This window comes from Gobio gobio (genome assembly GCF_949357685.1).
Source record: "Gobio gobio genome assembly, chromosome: 18".
NCBI lineage: Eukaryota > Metazoa > Chordata > Actinopteri > Cypriniformes > Gobionidae > Gobio > Gobio gobio.
The window spans coordinates 33751337-33770443 of record NC_137111.1 but is presented as its reverse complement, the minus strand read 5'-3'; the positions used below and the strand labels follow the sequence as shown (position 1 = coordinate 33770443).

General features: G+C 35.5%; 1 protein-coding gene and 1 long non-coding RNA gene across 3 annotated transcripts in view; one reads left to right on the top strand and one right to left on the bottom strand.

Annotated features, from left to right (window-relative positions):
* Nucleotides 1-19107, top strand: part of nrg3a (neuregulin 3a) — a 378026-nt gene that overhangs the window by 238042 nt on the left and 120877 nt on the right. For both annotated transcript variants that reach the window (XM_079843453.1, XM_079843452.1), the window contains exon 2: nt 12018-12147. In XM_079843453.1, the coding sequence (XP_079699579.1) occupies nt 12018-12147 (130 nt within the window). The remainder of the gene's footprint in view (nt 1-12017; nt 12148-19107) is intronic.
* LOC307142515 lies at nt 5602-8439 on the bottom strand. The gene is made up of 4 exons (XR_013818487.1): nt 8262-8439; nt 8088-8147; nt 6664-6786; nt 5602-6570 (listed from the first exon to the last, which is right to left on the bottom strand). It is a non-coding gene; the product is annotated as an uncharacterized lncRNA (long non-coding RNA).

Below are 19107 nucleotides of genomic sequence, written 5' to 3'. Positions count from 1 at the left end.
AACATGTTCTCACATTATCACAGTTTATTCACTATAGTTTAGACAATGGTAATAAAATATGAAAATAACTTTAAAGTTAAACTCTGTCAGAACAAATTCTTCTTGATAATGTCAGATAACTTATGAAAGGTATGTAATGGATTACAATCAACCAACCAGCTGTCAGTTGTTAAATTTAAAGGGACGGAATTTTTATGTTTATCTGCTTACCCCCAGGGCATCCAAGATGTAGGTGTCTCTGTTTCTTCAGTAGAACACAAAAGAAGATTTTTAACTCGAACCGTTGCAGTGTGATAGTCGTATAATGCATGTCAATGGGGATATTTTAGAGTATGAGAGTAAAAACACATAGACATACAAATCCTTATTAAACCATGCGGCTCGTGGCGACACATTGATGTCTTAAGACACGAAACGATCAGTTTCTGCGAGAAACCGAACAGTATTTATGTTATTTTTTGACCTCTTATCAGACGAATGTCATCTAGTATTCCCAGTGCCATAACTTCCGGCGAATAAGGTCAAAGTAGCGTGATCAAAGTATATATACGTAGATGCCTCATTCGACCGATCCGCGCAGGCACTAATGAGGAATCTATGTATATATCTATGATCGCGCCGGTATTTTGCATGTATTTTGACCTTATTCGCCGGAAGTGATGGCGCAGGGACGGCTGATGCAGAGCCATAGAAAAAAATGAAATACATTTTTAAATATGGATATTTTTCTTACACAAACACATCGATTCGCTTTAGAAGGCCTTTATTAACACCCCGGAGCCGCGTGGAGCACGTTATTGGACGGACAGATGCATTTTGGACTTCAAAAACAGAGCAACTATTACTGCTATCATAATGCTTGTATTAGCCAGAACATTTTTAATATAACTCAGATTTTATTCGTCTGAAAGAAGAATGTCATATACACCTCGGGTGACCTGAGGGTTAGTAAATCATGGGCTAATTTTCATTTTTGGGTGAACTATCCCTTTAAGTACACAATTAGATAATACCATTTAATTTAGGTCAATTACCAAGCAATGCTTAATTTTGTTCAGTCTGTGGTGTAAAAGGTCACATTAGCAATAAAAAATAAAAAAAACACTTAAACAAAACATGGTCAGGTCAAAGTGTCTGAATAAGTTTGGTTCCAATTTTTTTAATCAATTTTACTGGTATGAAGAATTTGGGGGTATAATATGTCTGTTTACCTTATTTTGCTATCCTCACTTACATAAATGAACTATAGTGTCCTGCACCCACTAGTAAAAAATTATATCTGGTGTCTGAGTAAGTTATGGTTTGAGGAAAAGCATGTGTACATGTATTGCAATTTAGTTTTGTGACAACATTTTTCTTTTTTTTATACTATGTAACATTAATGACAATGTTACATAGTATATTATAGTATTACATAGTATGACATTATGTAAATTTACTTAATGGGGTAGGGTTAGTAAATGATGACAGAATTGAGATTTTTGGCTGAACTATCCTTTTAAGCTATCATTTCAGTGAGACGCATAAATCATCAGCTAACTCTGAGAGTGTTGTCCGCACTTCTGTCTGTCCCCTGTGCTCTCTGTATTGCTGATTCTGAGCTAATCGATTCTCTGTGACCTTCACTGTATGTCAAGCCGCCAGGCACTCTGGGGGAATGTCACATCTGAGAGACGGCATCAGTGCTTGGCCCTGGGGAATCCCATCCCTTAACACCCCACACCTGCCTCGGCCCACGGAAATAAACTAAGACAGAGGGGATGTCAGGGTCTGAGTAGATTTCCAATCTCTTAGACACTTGGCCCCATCTCACCTCCTGACAGAGGAAACTGACAGTCTGGAGGAAACCAGCCTCTGTGAATCCCCAAAAAAGGACTCAGTAATGAAGCTGATGGGCTACTAAGCTGTTATCAATATCATCAGTGTTCTGAAGGATGACTAATAGAGATCTTGTCCACTGCACAACCCTTTTTGCTTTGAACACTAAGCACAAGCGCTTTGCATTGATTTCGACAACAGTTTGTCAAAAGGTCTGGCAATGCACCCAGATGCAATTATTGGAAAATGAATTGAGTTTTTATTAAAAACATTTATAGTTTTATTTATTATGGTTCTAAGATCCTCCTCAGGGGCATTCTATCCCCTGGCGCCCTGAACCCATGCCAAATTAGCCTCAGAAGACCTGGTGAATATTTTGAAAATGAATGAGGCTGAATATATCATCACCCACAGCTGATACTCAGACAAAGTTATTAGTAACTGCAAAAGAGTCATGCAAAATTTACGTTAATTTTGTTAAGTATTTATTTATACATTTCAATTATATAAAGAATGCAATTAATCATGCTCCTTGACCCATACAAAGTTCCATGATAAGCAATTCAATCTTTCAATCTTTCCATTTTTTTCCTACTCCGCAGTCATTATCTGCAGTTGGAGGCTTTTCTAACCAAATCTTGATATCTTGTAAATAATTTGTTTAAATGACACATACAAGGACAATTTGAACGAATGCAAGGAAACAAGTCAAGTTTATTTGTATAGCACTTTTTGCATTGTTTCAAAGCAGCTTGACAGAAAATCATGATGCTAATGTTTATAATATCTTAATATCATTATGCCTCGATGCCTCACAACTGTTGAGATTTGCTGTTTAGTATGTTTTGCTTTATGTGAGTATACTGTATATAAGCGGATACAGTTGGATGTACTTTACATCAAATTTTAGATATATTTCTGGGTAATAATATAGTTAACATTTTGCAATGATAGATAATCAAGCAGTTGATATTTGCATCTGCAAATACAGTGTACTGTATGCGGGTAAAATTTGACTATATATCCAACTTTAAATATATCACTGAGCAATATTATAGTTTACATTTTGCAATGATATTAGCAATCAAGAAATTGAGATTTACTGTATATCACTTGTTGTGAGTGTACAGTATGTATGTAGATAAGGTTGAATAAACATACAGTAGTGGTGTAGTTTGGGTTTATGAATTCGTTATGTGGTGATATTGAGAATTATGAAACCTGGATTTTTTCGCCCACCTTTAAGCAGTATAACTGAGGAGTTAATTGAAATGGAAATTGGACATACTGTAATACTTTACCATAACACATTGCACATAATATCTTTTCCATATAGACAATTATTTAGTGTAATTGACCATGTCTTTTATGTTTTGGTAAGTCTTGTTTGTTTGTTATACGAGGCGACCTTTGTCCACCAAACCATTGTCCTCCTTCTCTCACTTTATGGTCTGTATCCATTGCAAGCATTCAAATGTTCTTTATTTCCTATGTATTTAATATGTAAGGGAAATTTACATGTAAGGAATTATTAATTAATTTATATGGAAAATGAACAAAGAAATCGTCCAGCGCTAAATTGAACTCTAACTATCAGCTCTGTAGTAGATATTAACACTATGTATTAGCACAGTAACAGGATCAGCAGTTTAAGATTAAATACAAACAAGACTTTAGTTATTATAACACATAACACTAATATCTAACACATAAACACGCACACATACATTCACACAAGTTGCAGAAATTAAGAGAGTGAAATGTGAGAAATCCAAAGTTTCTGACACTATATGCACTTTATAAGACCTGACCTGAATGAATCATCAATAATTAACTCAACACTTTTGTCGTTTCTTAGGCAGGGTTATTACATTTTATATCAATGTGTAATTTTAGCTAGTCGTTGACTGAAGCTTTGCGGCAAAACTTAACTTAGACAACAATACTCTCAACGGAAAAGAAAAGAAACTAAGTAAAAGAAAGAAAAATAAGTGAGATGAGAGTAGTAAGATGGCTTGCATGAAGGTGTTCAGTCTTAACCCATTTTCTTCTCCCTAAATCTGATCTCTGTCTCGTCATCTTGTTCAATGCTTTGTTTGTGACCTGAGCTTTTAAACTGAGGGGTTCTGACCAATTAGACATTATCTTAAGTTCATGGTGTGACTGTTTCTCCTCCCCTCACATAAATTACATGTTATCTGATTAGTTACATGGTCTCTTAACTTTCCCGCTCTAACAGAGTACAATTTAGACATGATTTCTATAATAAGAATAAGATACGTTACACAGATTTGATTCACACCATAGTTAAATGAGAAATCGTTCACGCTGATATCAGACACTCCATGCTTCCATGATCTATTAAATAGTTATTAAAAAAGGATTAAAAAAAAAATATGTATTGAGTGGTTACAACATGATAGTCAAACAGACATTATGTAGAATTATGTAATGAAATTATGTTTGATTATAAGTCTGTCTAGCATCGTTTTAGAATGATCTGATGCAGTTTTATATGTAAAGGTAGTCTCTGCGGATTTTTCAGAGATTTCAGTCCTGTGTTTAAGAGCTCAGGTCAATCAGAGGTCTTTGGAAAGACGGTCTGTTTTGGATCTCTGTCTTGGTGGTCAAACAATCCTTGGTGTTAATTCATGGTTTTTCTCGTGATACTCAAGATGTGCCATCTCCGAAACAATCTGCCTTGTTAAATTTGACATCTAAGTGTTCGTTCTCTAGTTGGGACCACAACTTACAAGCGTGCATGGTCTTAAAATGCTTAGGAGTGAGACTGAATGATGCCAAAATGACAGGATCTTCTGATTTATGGTCCTGGATTGTTGATTTGGACTCTCTATGGAATTTTAGAAGGAGTCACTTGGGTCTGATTAGCTCTCAGTTCCTACAAATGCTAACGTCAGTCAAAGTTTCTAGGGCATTTTAGTTCTGTTTATAGATGTTCAGCAGGTACGCTTGCACATGTTGTGAGGATTGTAATAAGTGCAAGGTTACCTTGTTATGTTGGCTTTAGCAAAGTAAACTTGGCATCATTAATCACAATGAAGTCTTTTTTCCCAAATAGTAGACTCCTGTATTAATTCTAAGAAGGCAGAGAGGGTGATTACTTCATTGTTCTCATCTATCATCCTTCAGTAATGCATCAGGAGCAAACCAAATTAATGCACACTGTACAACAGGCCCCTTCCTGCCAGTTACAAGCAATAATCGGTATAGTAACATTATAAACACTGCATGAAAAAAGGTGTATCCGGACCAGGATACTCCTGTATACACTGCTGAAATTCGGAAGAATCCAGGAGTATACTGGCCGGATAGGTCAAATTCCATGGATCCGTATATGTCCGTATTCATCCGAAATGGTACCAAATCGGATGTATGTTGTGGCCGTATACTCCCATGCTACAGCCATTTGTTGCCATGGCAAATAATCCCATCAAGTTTTTCCCAGGAGACATTTTCACACCTCTAAACAGCTTTGCCTTCCACCCCCTATTGGTCCTTCATCTCAAACTGGATTGGTTGTTTTTTTTTAAACCACTCCCAAAACCCAGACTGCTATTGGAGGACAGGGCTCATTGAAAACCCAGTCAAGTGACTTTATTGGTTACTTCTAAAGCTAAGGGTGGGCTAGGTTTTGTAGCATAGGGACTTGATTGGTTATAGGCCAGCTATGCAGATTTTGCTCATTAATATATAATATATATATATATATATATAAAATAATCCCCTCTCCCTCCCAAAAGAAAAATACACACAAAACAATTTGAGAAAGTCTGAAATATTTATTAAAAAGGTATATAAAAAAAAAAAAATTCTTAACAGCATTATAAATGAACATTAAAACAATGGTGAAACAAAAACAAGTGAACTAAATGTATTTAAAAGGGATGAAAATGTAAAGGAACAAATGTAAAAATATAAACAGTCCAAAGAACATAAATATACGTTAAAATGAATTGGTAAAGAAACAAAAAGGGAAAAAAAATGAACAAAATGCATTTAAAAGACAGATGTAAAGGAATAAAATACACAGTGAACATAAAAAGGAAAAGAATAAATATACAACTTAAACAATATAAAATGAGAACAATAAATTTATAAGACAAAAAAAGTGTATATAAAATATATTAAAATACATATAAATATTCCAAGTAAACAATATAACCAAATAAAAAGAACAAAGAGCATTATAAACATACATTAAAATTAATGGGGGAAAAGATAAGTGAACAAAATGTTTCTAAAGGAAGGCGGCGTAAGAGGAACAACAATACAAAACGTGGAGATCAAAAGCAACATGGACATCTAAAAAGGAACAAACATACAAAGTATACAATATAAAACGAGACAAAGAAATCTATAAATTAAAAAGTGTATATAAAATATATGTAAATACTCTATATATGGGAACCAATAAAAGTATAAGTATATAAACATAGGAATAAAGAAAATATAAAATGGAACAATTGAATATTAAAATTATAATTATAAAAGAATTGTGACCAACTCTAACACAATGTTGTTTGAGTTTTGAACATTTTTTCAAACTGCCGTGATGGGCTGGTGATGTGATGCGTAGCGTGGGTCAGTCTAGTCTGGTTTGTAGTAGCTAGCCTAACCATCCACACTGGCCTTCCATCAACAACAGCAGCATCTTCAGACATCTTGTCTATAGTTGCTGTCTTCCACAGGTTCTGTGTTGGTTTGTGCAACCCTGGACCTGGTCTCCAGCAACTGCAAAACATGACAGTGAATTAACCACTAAAACTCAGAGAGGAGTATAGTAACATTCTGGGGGGGAAAAGCTTAACCGGTTTCTTAACTTACCCGTCTCTTTCTCTGACGGTTCTGTGTGATGTTCTTCATAGTGTTTCTTTTCTGGGCCTTTTCAGACTGAGCCAAAGAATACTTCCTCAGCAAAGTCTCACAAAATAAAATACATCTTGCGACCTGCCAAATAATACATTAATAATATATAGTTAATGCCAATAAAAGTAAGTAAAACAATTCAATTAAAATGTATTTGTATAGCGCTTTTCACAATACATATTCAGGGTTTTTCCTGGGTCAAAAATGGTCTTCGGTGGTGGCTGACAGACATGGTCATCCATACACACACATACGCACGTAAAAAAAAAATACCCTACCCACTTGATCTGCAAGCGCAATACTGACAATAAATTTGAAATAAATTCAAAAAAAGTTTGTAACTTTTGCTTATTTTGATACCTTGATGTTTGTTTTTGTTCCTCATTTTTACACTATTTACTGATAATTGTTTTGGTATATAATCATATCAATATTAAAAAAATAGTATTAAAAAAATGAACAAATAGCCTAATTTTCTGCCATATACAATTTTCTGCCATATACAATCAGCTAGCTAACAACAAATTTGTTCTGGGTTCACCTCACTCCAGTCTAAACTAAATGATTTTAGGCTATTTATTTTACTACACATTGTCCACATAAATAAGCTGAAAGACTGTTGATAATTAAAAATAATTCTTACTATCCACTCTTGCTAAAGTGGGTAAGCACACTTGTGTTCTCATTTCAGGTGTTGTTCTGAGTAAATTATTAAACTGATTTGTGAGTTCAGTGTTGGACAGATCAGTTCCAACCAGTCGTTAAAATGATTCGGTTCAAAGGAGTCATAATGTGGCGAATCGGACATTAGCAGACGTGTTGTGTGTGAATCCCGTCTGTTAGAACATTGCGAAAGATTTGTCAACACACAGAAAACACTTCATAACCGGATAGGATTTGTTTCCTGTTTATTTAAAGTATGCTTTATGTCAGCTGGTCAGAGAATCAGTCAATGTTTTTTGAGCGCATTTCACACCCAGCGGTAATTAAAGGAAGACATCGTCTGATAGCGCCACGTGCAACATGGATTCGGTCTTCCGACCTTTTGATTTTGATTAACGTAAAATGTGAAACATTAGAAAGCTAAGAATGCTTATTTTGAAGACAGAGAGAGTGCGAGTGAGGGATGAGCTCACTGGTCGTTCTCTCTGTCACTCAGTTAACTCAAGTGCAGCAGTCATCTACTACATCAATCACAAATCACAATAACTCAACAAATAAGGCTTTGGCGGGACAAAAATTTGTTTTGGCGGCCGGCAAAACATTTTCAATGTAGAAAAAACCCTGATAGTGTTTCAAAGCAACTTCACAGAAAACGCATGCGTCTACATTACAGAAAAAAACAGAGAATATTAAAATAATGACAACATTTTTAAGATTACCTTTTACACATTCAGGGTCAACATCTGTAAAAGTTCTTCAGGATCATGGATCCAAAACTTCTGGATCATGAGGGGGGAAGAAACATGCACACACACAAATGAATATTAATTTGTTTGATAAAACATTAATATTAATTATCAACTTACGGACATGGACTTGCAAAACATACTCACCAGGCCCATACAAAAACTTCACAGTAGATCCAAAATCCTGGTTTGCCTATAATTCTTCAGAGTCCAAGGATGGTGGTTTCCTGTCCTCTCTGTTGAACAAGTGTACATGATCTCAGATTATTCATTCCAAAGCTCTGTTACATTTTATGACAAGCTTGATCTTAAAACTAGCTGACAGTAGGGATGGGCATTATGACCATATAATTATACATACATGAGAAATTTTATTTTACAATAACGATATCACCATATATATATATTTTGATGGATATTTTATTAAAATGCTACAGAATAATACTGCTTTAAAAGTCTTCACTGTATGATATTCAATTAATTAATATCACTTGATTCTAAAAGAAGCAGAAGGTCTTCTCTATTCTTTTGTTTTATTAAAATTATGACAAAGCTGCAGCCCCTTTAAGAACGGATGCACAGAATGACACGCATCCGGGTTTCCCCACGTTAACTTGAACTGTTTAACTTACTTAAGACATAACTGACTGTTTAAATCAAGTGAATACTCACATGACAAGGTTTCTGAGATAATTGTGTGCATTTTACAGAAAGATAATTGATTTCGGGATCGCCTGCTGTCTGAGAGAGGCTTATTTTAACACATGCATGTCCCGTTCATTATTCTACGTTCATGCATGTTTCCTTGTCAAAATGTCAAAAAGTTTTAGTACAGTCAGTGCTGCGTTATATACGCTATATTCCCATTCCGCAATATAAAACGGTAATGTTAACGTTTACAGCAAAATCACTAACAATAGTCAGTATCATCAGATCGCCATAACACCCAGCCCTAGCTTAACAGTATTACAACAAAACACAGAAACAGAATATGTAAGTTAATCACGATTAGCATATGACTTTAATGCACTAACGTTATATCTTGATAAGCAGTAGAAAAAATATAAAGGGGTTTACGTTACCTTCTGCCGTCTGCTGTCCGCCATTGAAACCTTAGTCTGTTCGTATTCATGTTTTTTCGTTCTCAGTCGACATCCCACAATCAAAATTCGTCCAAAATAAGATTTTAACAGGTTTAAAATGATCCATGCAATGCCATTAATGGACAGAAGAAGCCGTCCTGTTGAAGATTAGACGCCGCGATCGCGTCGCGTCCCCGCGAGCCACGAGCAACGACAACGGGTGTATAATTCAAACGGAAGGCGCGCACTGTCATTGGCCAGATTTCTGGATGACGTTCAGATTGACCAATCACGCTCAAAAGAACACGGAAAGACAGCAAATAGCCTGGCAAATATAGAAAAAAACCTGTTTTAAACAACAGTTAGAAAATGTGTATATTTATTTTTATTTGCTGTTATATTTAATTAATTGGTCAAATGGTGTTTTGTGGTGTGGGCAGAGGCTTGAAAGTTTCAACCTGGAGAGCAGTGCAGATTTGTACTCTTTAAAAACAATTATTGTTTGATATTTAGTTTGCTATATATTTTGTTATATTTGTATCCAGAATTGAATGTAAAACCAGTTTGAATGTAAAAATACACCTTCACTGTAAAACAGAAAATTAAAGTAAAATATCTTAATTTAAATAAGGAAAAATCTGTAAACTAATAGTGTTTTCTCTAAAACGTTTAATGTAAATTTCTGTGAAGTTTTTTAACTTTATTTGACTTAAGATATTTGACTTATTTTACGGTTTTTGTTTTGCAGCTGTAGCTGCTGTTTTTTTTAAGGTTTTTATTCTTACAGTGTAAATATAAAACTAATAAGATTTACTTTAAAAAGACAAAGAATAATGTTAAATTGTTAGTATGGACATAAACATAAACCTTTTATATAATGAGCTAAATATTGTATTACAGTTGTTAATTTACAGATATTGTTTGTAATTTTGCATGAATTTGTTATTTATGAAAACAGAAAAATAATACAGTGATGTTCCTGTATAAAAAAATGAAAATTACTGTAATTTGTCATTAATTATATAATCCTTAAAATAACAGTCAAGTTGTTTATTTAGATATTGTTTGTAATTTTACATTGTTTTAAACATAATTCAAAATTACAAGAAAATACTGTAAAAAAACTGACGTTTTTTTCTGTAAAATTAGGATTATTTTTATTGGTTGCCTTATTTTTATTGGTAACCTTATTGGTTGCACCTACATCTATTGTGAGTGGTGGATTTCAAACCTCAAAATGCCCCCCTTTTGCAGCGTGTTAAAGTTAAGAATCTTGGAGTGACACTTTTTGTTAACAGTTGCAGAGCTGAAAGATCTGCTTGTGTTTCTGTGTTTCTTGAGCAAGTGAATCCCTGCTCTTTTTTATTCCATATTTTTATTTTGAGCATATCAGTTTTTGGTGTTTTTAAAACAAACTTTTTCATTTTCCACATTTCATCTCCTTTTTATTTAATTCTATTATTGCCTACAATTTGTAAAACTTTGCAAAAATTGTTTGGGGATAGTCTAAAATGTTTGGTTAATTATCCTTTGTTAATTCCATTACATTTCTTTGTTTATTTCATTACATATTCAGATTTTTTTGTGAACGTATATGTTCAGACAGGGTTTTTATTTTGTACTGTTTTTATAAAAAATATTTGATTTAGAGACTCTTTTCATGCAGTGGTTTTAAGGCCCTGACACACCATTCTGATGGTTTGGCCCAGACCCAGGCAACGTGAACCAACCCCACAGTCGGCTTTAGTCATTGCTAGTTCAGTTTAGTGTTTCAGGGCCTTAAGAATTATTTTTTCTGTGTAAAAAGCTTGTTTGCTGTAGCCTACAGTAGACCAGAGATAATTCTCAATCCTGAAGTGCTCCCCTGCCCCCCTACTTCTGAGAACAGCCAGCACAAGTGTCAGTCATTAACATATGAAAGGTCTTCTTCACACCTAACAGTCTTCAGTCCTAGCACACCCAGCAGTGTTTCAGCTGTATATGTCCGTGAAATTTCACGGATTCCTGTATACGTCCGCATACGTGAGGTTTCCGGGTTTTTCTGGAAATATACTGTTCCGTGTTACTCTGATCCGCTTTTTCCCACATACATCCGGTAAACATCAAATTACACAGGAGTATACCATGCCCGGATAGTGCCGGATTTCAGTGTTTTCATGCAGTGAAAGTATTGTGGAAGTGTTGAAAGCTATTGATTTTAATGGTGATGAAATACTCTACCAAAAGACTTAAGAGCCCCATGTACTACTTCTTGGCAATGCTTAAAACTGTTTAATCCGAATAGAAAGCTGATAGATTGTTTTCAAAACCTGTAGTAAACTTTTAAATTCAAATGTAGTCAGATGTGATTATATGCTATAGACATACAATATAGATGTAATAGAGGATTGTTAAGCTAGTAAATATTTAAATGATGACAGAATTTTCCTTTTTGGGTGAATAATCCCTTAACTCACCCTCATGTCTTTCTTTTGTGGGAAATTTTGAAGGATGTTTAACTATTTTTTGTCCATATAGAATGAAAGTCAGTGGGGTCCGAAACATACAACTTTCGATAAAAAAAAAAAAAAAAAACACTCTTGCATTTTTCAAAATATATTTTGGGTTATAGAAAAAGTCATATAGGTTTGAAATGAAATGTGGTTTATTACCCCTTTAAAACTTCATTATTAACAATAAATATGTGGCATTATCCTCCAAAAAATGATGACATTTAGTCACTTTTTTTACTTGCTTGTTTAACCTTTTACTCACCTAGCTGACATATTTGTCCTCTTAATGTTACATGACGTATTTTGTTTTCTTCTTCTTTATCTTTCAGCATCACCAACTCTTCCGCCTTTGAAATCAGAGCATTTCAAGCCATGTCAGGAGAAAGACCTGGCTTATTGCCTGAATGACGGGGAGTGCTTTGTCATCGAGACCCTGAGCGGCCCACACAAACACTGCAGGTATGACTGCACTTCCTGTTTCTACATTGGAGTTAAGGGGTCGTCTACTGTCTGCTCAAGAAATAAATGGAATCACTATGGATGGGAGAATGATCTCTCTCTCTCTGTCTTTCTCTCTCTCTCTCTCTCATTTTATTTTCACCCTTTCTTTCCCTCTCTCTCCTCTTCCACATCCTTTTTCTACTCTTGTGTCTCATTGCCTTCCTCTCTGGGACTCTCGCTGTTGCATGAAGCTCTTAGTCATGCTAACGATGACAGCTTTGTCATAGCCTGAGAGCTGTCTAAGGTCCCTTCTCTGCTAATTAAAAGTGGCACTTTGCAGAAGTTCATTAGAGGCTTGTTTCGGCTCTGTGGCCTTTTTTTTCAAGGTTGAAAATAGGATTCACAAAATGGAGGCAGAGAATTTCTGACAGTGATGTGTTCACCTTTTGTGCGAAGCATGAGCACCATTTCAAATAACATTTCCTGGATGTGAGGGTTCACTGCCGGAGGTTTTGCATGAGCAGTCTTTTCCTCATTTGCCTAATGGAACACAGAGACATTGCATGTTTGAAACTGAAGAGCCAAGAATGAGCTGAAGCCAAGTGTCCTCATTTTAATCAGTGGTAATTGGTGGTGTTGTTTTAGGTGGCCCATTTATTTGACTGAAGCTTAGCTAGTTCAAATGTTCTGGCTCTGATTAATTCCCAGAACTACTCTTCCTTCCCAAACTTCAAGCCAAGGACATCCATGCATCTGTCTGTTCCTCAAAAGCAAGGTTGTGATGCTCTCAAAGGATCAATTCACTGGAGAATATGGATTTTATAGAAAGGATAAAGCTACTAAATCCATTTGCATTGCCACACTTTTCAGGACATTTTAATCATCCACTTAAAGCTAAGTATACAGTATAGTTTGCGCTGAATGCCGCTCTTTATTGATATTTCAAGTAGTTTGCATGCATGAATGAGTTACAGTTGTATAGAACTGGGCTTTTAGCCTTGAAATAACTGAAACCGGATATGACAATAGTTGTGCTATAAGATGTGTTTGAAATCTACATGGACAGTATTGAAACTTTTTGCTGCTTTAGATGTTTTTTTTTTTGAGACACTATCAGTTATGGCGCTGTTCCTACAGACCATCATTAATCCTTTTTTCCCCCAGTGAATCCTTCAGCCAAAGAGTGTCTTATCTTTATGAATAGATTTAATAATGTTTGGTAAGTCCACCCTGATTTGTTTTAGATATTGATTGAATAATGGCCTATGTACCATTATTTAGCCATTATATCTAAATCAAAATCCTGGCTGCCTTTATCCGACTGCCCTTTTCAGTTGAGTCTAGCATAGTCTGACAGTGTAGGTTTTTATTTATTATTATTATTATTATTATTAAAATTAGATATGCAGGGCTACATCAAGAATCACATTTCTATAACCCATTTTGCATTTTACATTAGATGGTTATGTGTTGCATTTTACATTTACTGGCTCTCATTGAGCACAAAACATTATGCTTGAACTAGGCAACCAGTCACTTTCACTCACCAATTTGCTGAAGTGCTATCACTGTAAGGGTACCATTGTGTTCAAAGATCTAAAAGCTAAGCTAAGTACCATGTATAGACAGTGTGCTTCAACCATGTATGAGTCTATGGTGCAACTGACTACTATGGCATAGAGCCAGGTTCCAAAATGAACAGCCACAAAACATCACATTTGAGTAAAAAGTGGCTTGAAACATGGAACATTGCTACATAGTCTAAATCAGTGGTTCTCAACCAGGAGGCCCGAACAAACATCCAAGGGGGCCTCAATATGATTTAAAATTATTTAAAATAAGTCAAATTAAGTGTAAAATACGCAAAAATATAAAAATCAAGATATGTCATTTTATTCTTTATAATGAATATGCTATCTTAACGAATATAATCTATAATGAATATAACTACTTTCTAGTTATGCCAAGCTCTAAAATATTTTATGGGGTAGAAAGTTTGTGGTAACAACAAATTTTGTTGTGGACAATGGGGGGGCCTTAAACTTAAAAAGGTTGAGATCCACAGGTCTAAATTGAACTTTTTTTTTTTTTTATCAAACCAATTAACCTTTTTTTGAATTACCATCATAAATTAATCTAGTAAAGATTTGGAAGAAAAGGTAGCTGCAAAAGAGTAAATAATTATTTTGCATTATTTTTATTAAACCATTTTATATGTTTAATTGATTTTCTTTTAAATATTTATTTAATTAGCCTACCTAAACAGCATAGACATGTTTGGGGTTAGCCAGAGTTTAGCAGATGGAAAGAGAGAGAGAGTCAAACTTTTTTTTAAAATAGGGACAAGATGGCGACTGGTAGATATTGCTCACTACGTGGATAACAAATTATTAAAATAACTGTTTGTGCATGTGTGAAAAAGATGCATGGCAGGTAAAGAATCCTGTTTACTTGACTGCACCAAGTAAAACAACCCTTTTGTGACTGTTGACCTAGATCCATAGAGTGTGTGGATTCTTCGTTGAGCTGCCTCATCTGGTCTATAAACAGGAACAGGAGGATGTTAGGGCTTACACCAATGTGATTACATAGTGTGCTTGGTTGTGCATCATAACCCAGAAACCCACCCATGTGTTTTAGCAGTTGTTGGAGCACCTCATGACACAAGTTGACAAATTCCATGTACACCATATAATTTCGAACCCATTAGCACCGTATAGGGGTCTCAAAGTATTAAAAGTAGGCTACAATATAGCCCCTCATTAATATAAAGGGTTTTTGAAGTACTAATCTAACGTGTATATATATATATATATATATATATATATATATATATATGCGTGTGTGCGTGCGTGCGTGTGTGTGTGTGTCAATACCAAAATATATATATATATACACAAACACACACACACACACACACACACACACACACACGCACACGCACACGATATAAAATCCACAAGCTTACAATTCGATTCGATTCCGATTCGATATTGCTTATTTTGGATATACATCAAGTACAATACATGGCAAATTTTCTCAAGGAAAACAAATCTCTAAACTAATGCTGTAAACTATAAGAGTCAGTTGTAGCCTACTAGGCTACATTAGTAGTACTCTATCTTTTAACACACTTTCAGATGCTCATTCATGTTTATTTTGTGCTGTAACTGGTATTAAGGAGGAAGAGAAGATAATTTCATGTGTGCTCCGCGCGGCCGCTTATGTTGAGCTGAGCTGCACCAGAGCGATCTCATGCCACAGCGCCAAAACAATATTTATGTTTTTGAATTTCATAATAATATTGACGTAATTTGAAATCTGAGACTTTGTTTCTTTTCAATAGTAACAAAGCACACAACTTTTTGTGATTTATCGGGAGGGAGGCGGCTACAAAGTTCCGTTCATTCATCAACTGAAAACAGGTGTTTACTGAAAAAAAAATGTTCACCTGCCTTTTTGCATCTGAAAGCAAAAGCATAAGTTATCCCTAAAACCAGAGGGAAATGGTTGGTGAATACCACTGATATAGCACTTAACCCTGGTTGTTGTAAGCCTAAACTTGAGATAATCTGTAAACTTGCCCCTTAAATCTGATTGGTTCAACAAAGATATTGATCTAGAATCATGTACTTGGTGAAATCACGTTCACCGGCCATATTGCACTCCTGCTTGTGTGATAGCAGAATACATACAGTGAAAAATCATATTTCAGTTTTCAGTTTTTGTATTTCCTTTGTTTTAATGTTATCTCTCAGTTCTTTTAAGAATTATTACCAGTACTGGTAGTAACCTTTTATTGTTAAATTATATGTGTGTAAAATGTATTTATAATCATTTGTATTATTGTTTATTTATTTATTATCATTTAATTTTTGAGTTAATGTTTGCTGCCTTGTAAATTGCACTGTCCACTTCTCTCTCTGTATCAAATTCAGCTTGTGATCCCTCCCAGAGCATCAGTAAGAGCAGAAAGCTATTCTGTCTACAGCTGAATTGTTTCTATTGCCTCTGTTTCTTTTCCTGCGGGAATAGTCTCTTTATGATTCACTGTCTTGCCTTTCTACTACCTCTTGGAAAATCAAGCCTCCTCACCTGGGCTATCACTATAAGATTTTAGAGACATAAAAACACAACCCGCCCAGGTCCACTGTAATGAAAAAAATCTGTGAAATTTACAGTAAAAACGGCAGCTGTGGTTACCAGAAATGTACAGTAAACATATGGTAGCAGCCACCATGCTGAGAATGGTGAGAAAATGCTGATTCTACCCCACCTTAAAATAACATTAAAACCGAGCATATTTCTAACAGGCAAATTGTCGCCTCTAGTGTTAAAACAGGAAAATTGTAGTGCCGTGAAAGGTCAAATATATGACAACCAATCAAATTACCTCATCTTTTGCAGTTAAAACAAGCATTGTGCATCTTATATGTTGCGTGCAGAATTGCGCTACATTACAGCTGTTCTCAACAATGTACCTTTGTAAAAGTAAAAGGTTTAGCACTTACTAGCATGAAGAACAATTATTGACACAAATGCTGTGTATAGAGATCGATTTAAGACTCAAAACATCGATACAAAAACAGGCCCTAAGTGAGTTTTTGTTTTTAATGTTGGTAATATTATGGACTATATGACACTGATTTTATATAACAGTTCAACAAACAAAAAGCTTTTATTAAGTATATTTTAAACACAGTTTTGTCAGTATTGTTTGCTCTATTTTGCAACGAAATAGCACTTATAGTTCCAACAAAAGCCACAGCATAAGTGTTGTGTGTCTCCAAGCAACGAATGAGCTTTCAGTCAATGATTCAATAACCCATTCATTAATACAGCCACTTGCTTCGTTACTGATGAATGAATGACTCGATGACTCACTCATTAAGGGTGTGTGCACACTTGGCATGTTAGGTTAAATTAAAACGAACCCTGGTGTGATTGCTCTGTTGCTTTTTTGCTCCCATTTGAACCCTGGTGTGCACCAAAACAAGAGGGCCGAGACCACTGAAAAGAGGGGTCTCGGTACGCTTCCAATCAAACTCTGGTATGATTCGAATGATATATGAACGCAACACGGACCAAATACATGTAAACTAACCAAAAACAGGAAGACGAGTCACGAGACCCTAAAAAGGACAGAAGGCTCACACATACTTGTTTTTTCCTGTCATAGGCATCTTGTTGCCCATCACAGTTCATGCAGGCAGAACAGTGTCTCCTCGCAGCAGATCTTCGTTTGTGTGTGACGGAGGAATTTCTGACGCTGTTCTGCCGCTTCACACATTTTATAAGCTCTTCATGAGTTCTCAGCTGGTCAAAATACCATCAAATGCAGTCTACGCACATACAGCGAGCGCATTTATCCCAACACACAGCATTGTTTTGGATGTTCGGTAAGTTCAGTCTCAAAATAGGCAATACATCATAAAAGCCGACCAATCAGTTTGTGTGTGTATCCCTATGCCTTTAGGTTCGGTATCTTTAGGTTCGGTGATACAAATGCCAATCTGAACGCTAAGCAGACCAGGACTCACTTTTTTGTTTTTATTGGTCCTGAACAAACGAACCGAACTTCAAATGTGAACACACCCTAAGACAGTGACTTACCTACTGGCGATTTTAGTTTAATATTTAAAAGTAACACTTTTTTACCATCATTGCATATTTTCCCATTTAATTTCTTTTATTATTATTAAAACATTATTTATTTTATAAAGGTATTTATAAAGGTAAAAATGCACCTGAAAGTCATTTTAAGGGGGCAAATATTGTCCCTCGAAGAAAAAGGTGTGACTTCAGTATAAGTGGAATAGAGGGGTTAGACAGAAGGATGTTATATGCCACAGGTGATGGCTCTCTAAAATGTTTAGGAAGCACTGCTGTAAGCCATTTTTTTCCGATTGTTGCCAGCTATTATTGTACAGTTGCTAGTGTTAAAGACGTAATTCCCAAAAGTCTGTGAATACCGAATAAGTTGTTCTCGTGTAAATGTAGGTGGTATCAGATGAGTCATGTATTCATGTGTCTGTCTGTCATGAATCTGTCAAGTTGTTTTTGCACATTAGTTTCAATAAATGGAATGGATTAAATGGGTTTTTTTTTTTTCATTCTAGGTGAAACTTTTAATTTGAAAAGTTACAGTATGTTTTATAGTGCAAATGGGAAAAAAAGTATCAATAAAAGAACAATAGGTGGTGTGAAATGAAAGAAAATTATAGAAAATCTGTCAATCAGCCAAGCTGGCACTGCCAAAGCCTTACAAAGTCACTGCTTGCTTATCCTATATTGGAGGTCGCCATTGGTTATCTCCTCCGCTGCTGGGTAGCTTGTAAGAGCTTGACTCTTGTTAGCGTTGAGAAGGTAAGCCTCTATTGCCACAACAACACTGCACCAATCCCACCTGTCAGTGTGCCACCACATGGGGCTGGAACACGAGTTGAGACCTCACGAAAGCCCCCTGTCAATATCACTGCAGCTGAAGTGCCATGTGTACACTGCTAACGGCCTCTGGTCTGAGAGGACTGTTGGGAGGGAGCGAGATCGTGAGATTAATTTCAATAGGCTGTGGTGTTGTACGGTTTTAAATTGGATGTGAATTTTGCGGTTACAGCTTATAGCCTGAAGCTATGATGCAAATATAGGGAGCATTTGCAATGGGTTTTGTCAGGGGAGGGATTATGAATGCATGCAAAGCAGATGTATTGTCAAATATGCAGACAAACATTGTCTCATGAATAAGCAGAGAGAGAGAGAAACAGAAATGGATGTATTATTGAGTATGCTCGTGATACTGATTTTATTGTTAAAACATCACAACTCATCATATGAAACAAAATGCCTGCCGCTGAAAGTGTAGAATCAATGAGAGGAAAATCCACAAAGATGGAAGCCATTTTCGTGTCTCTATCTTCCAATTTGCAATTCATTGATCCGGAACAGTGAGAGTTGGCGCTCCGCAGACATTATTAAAGG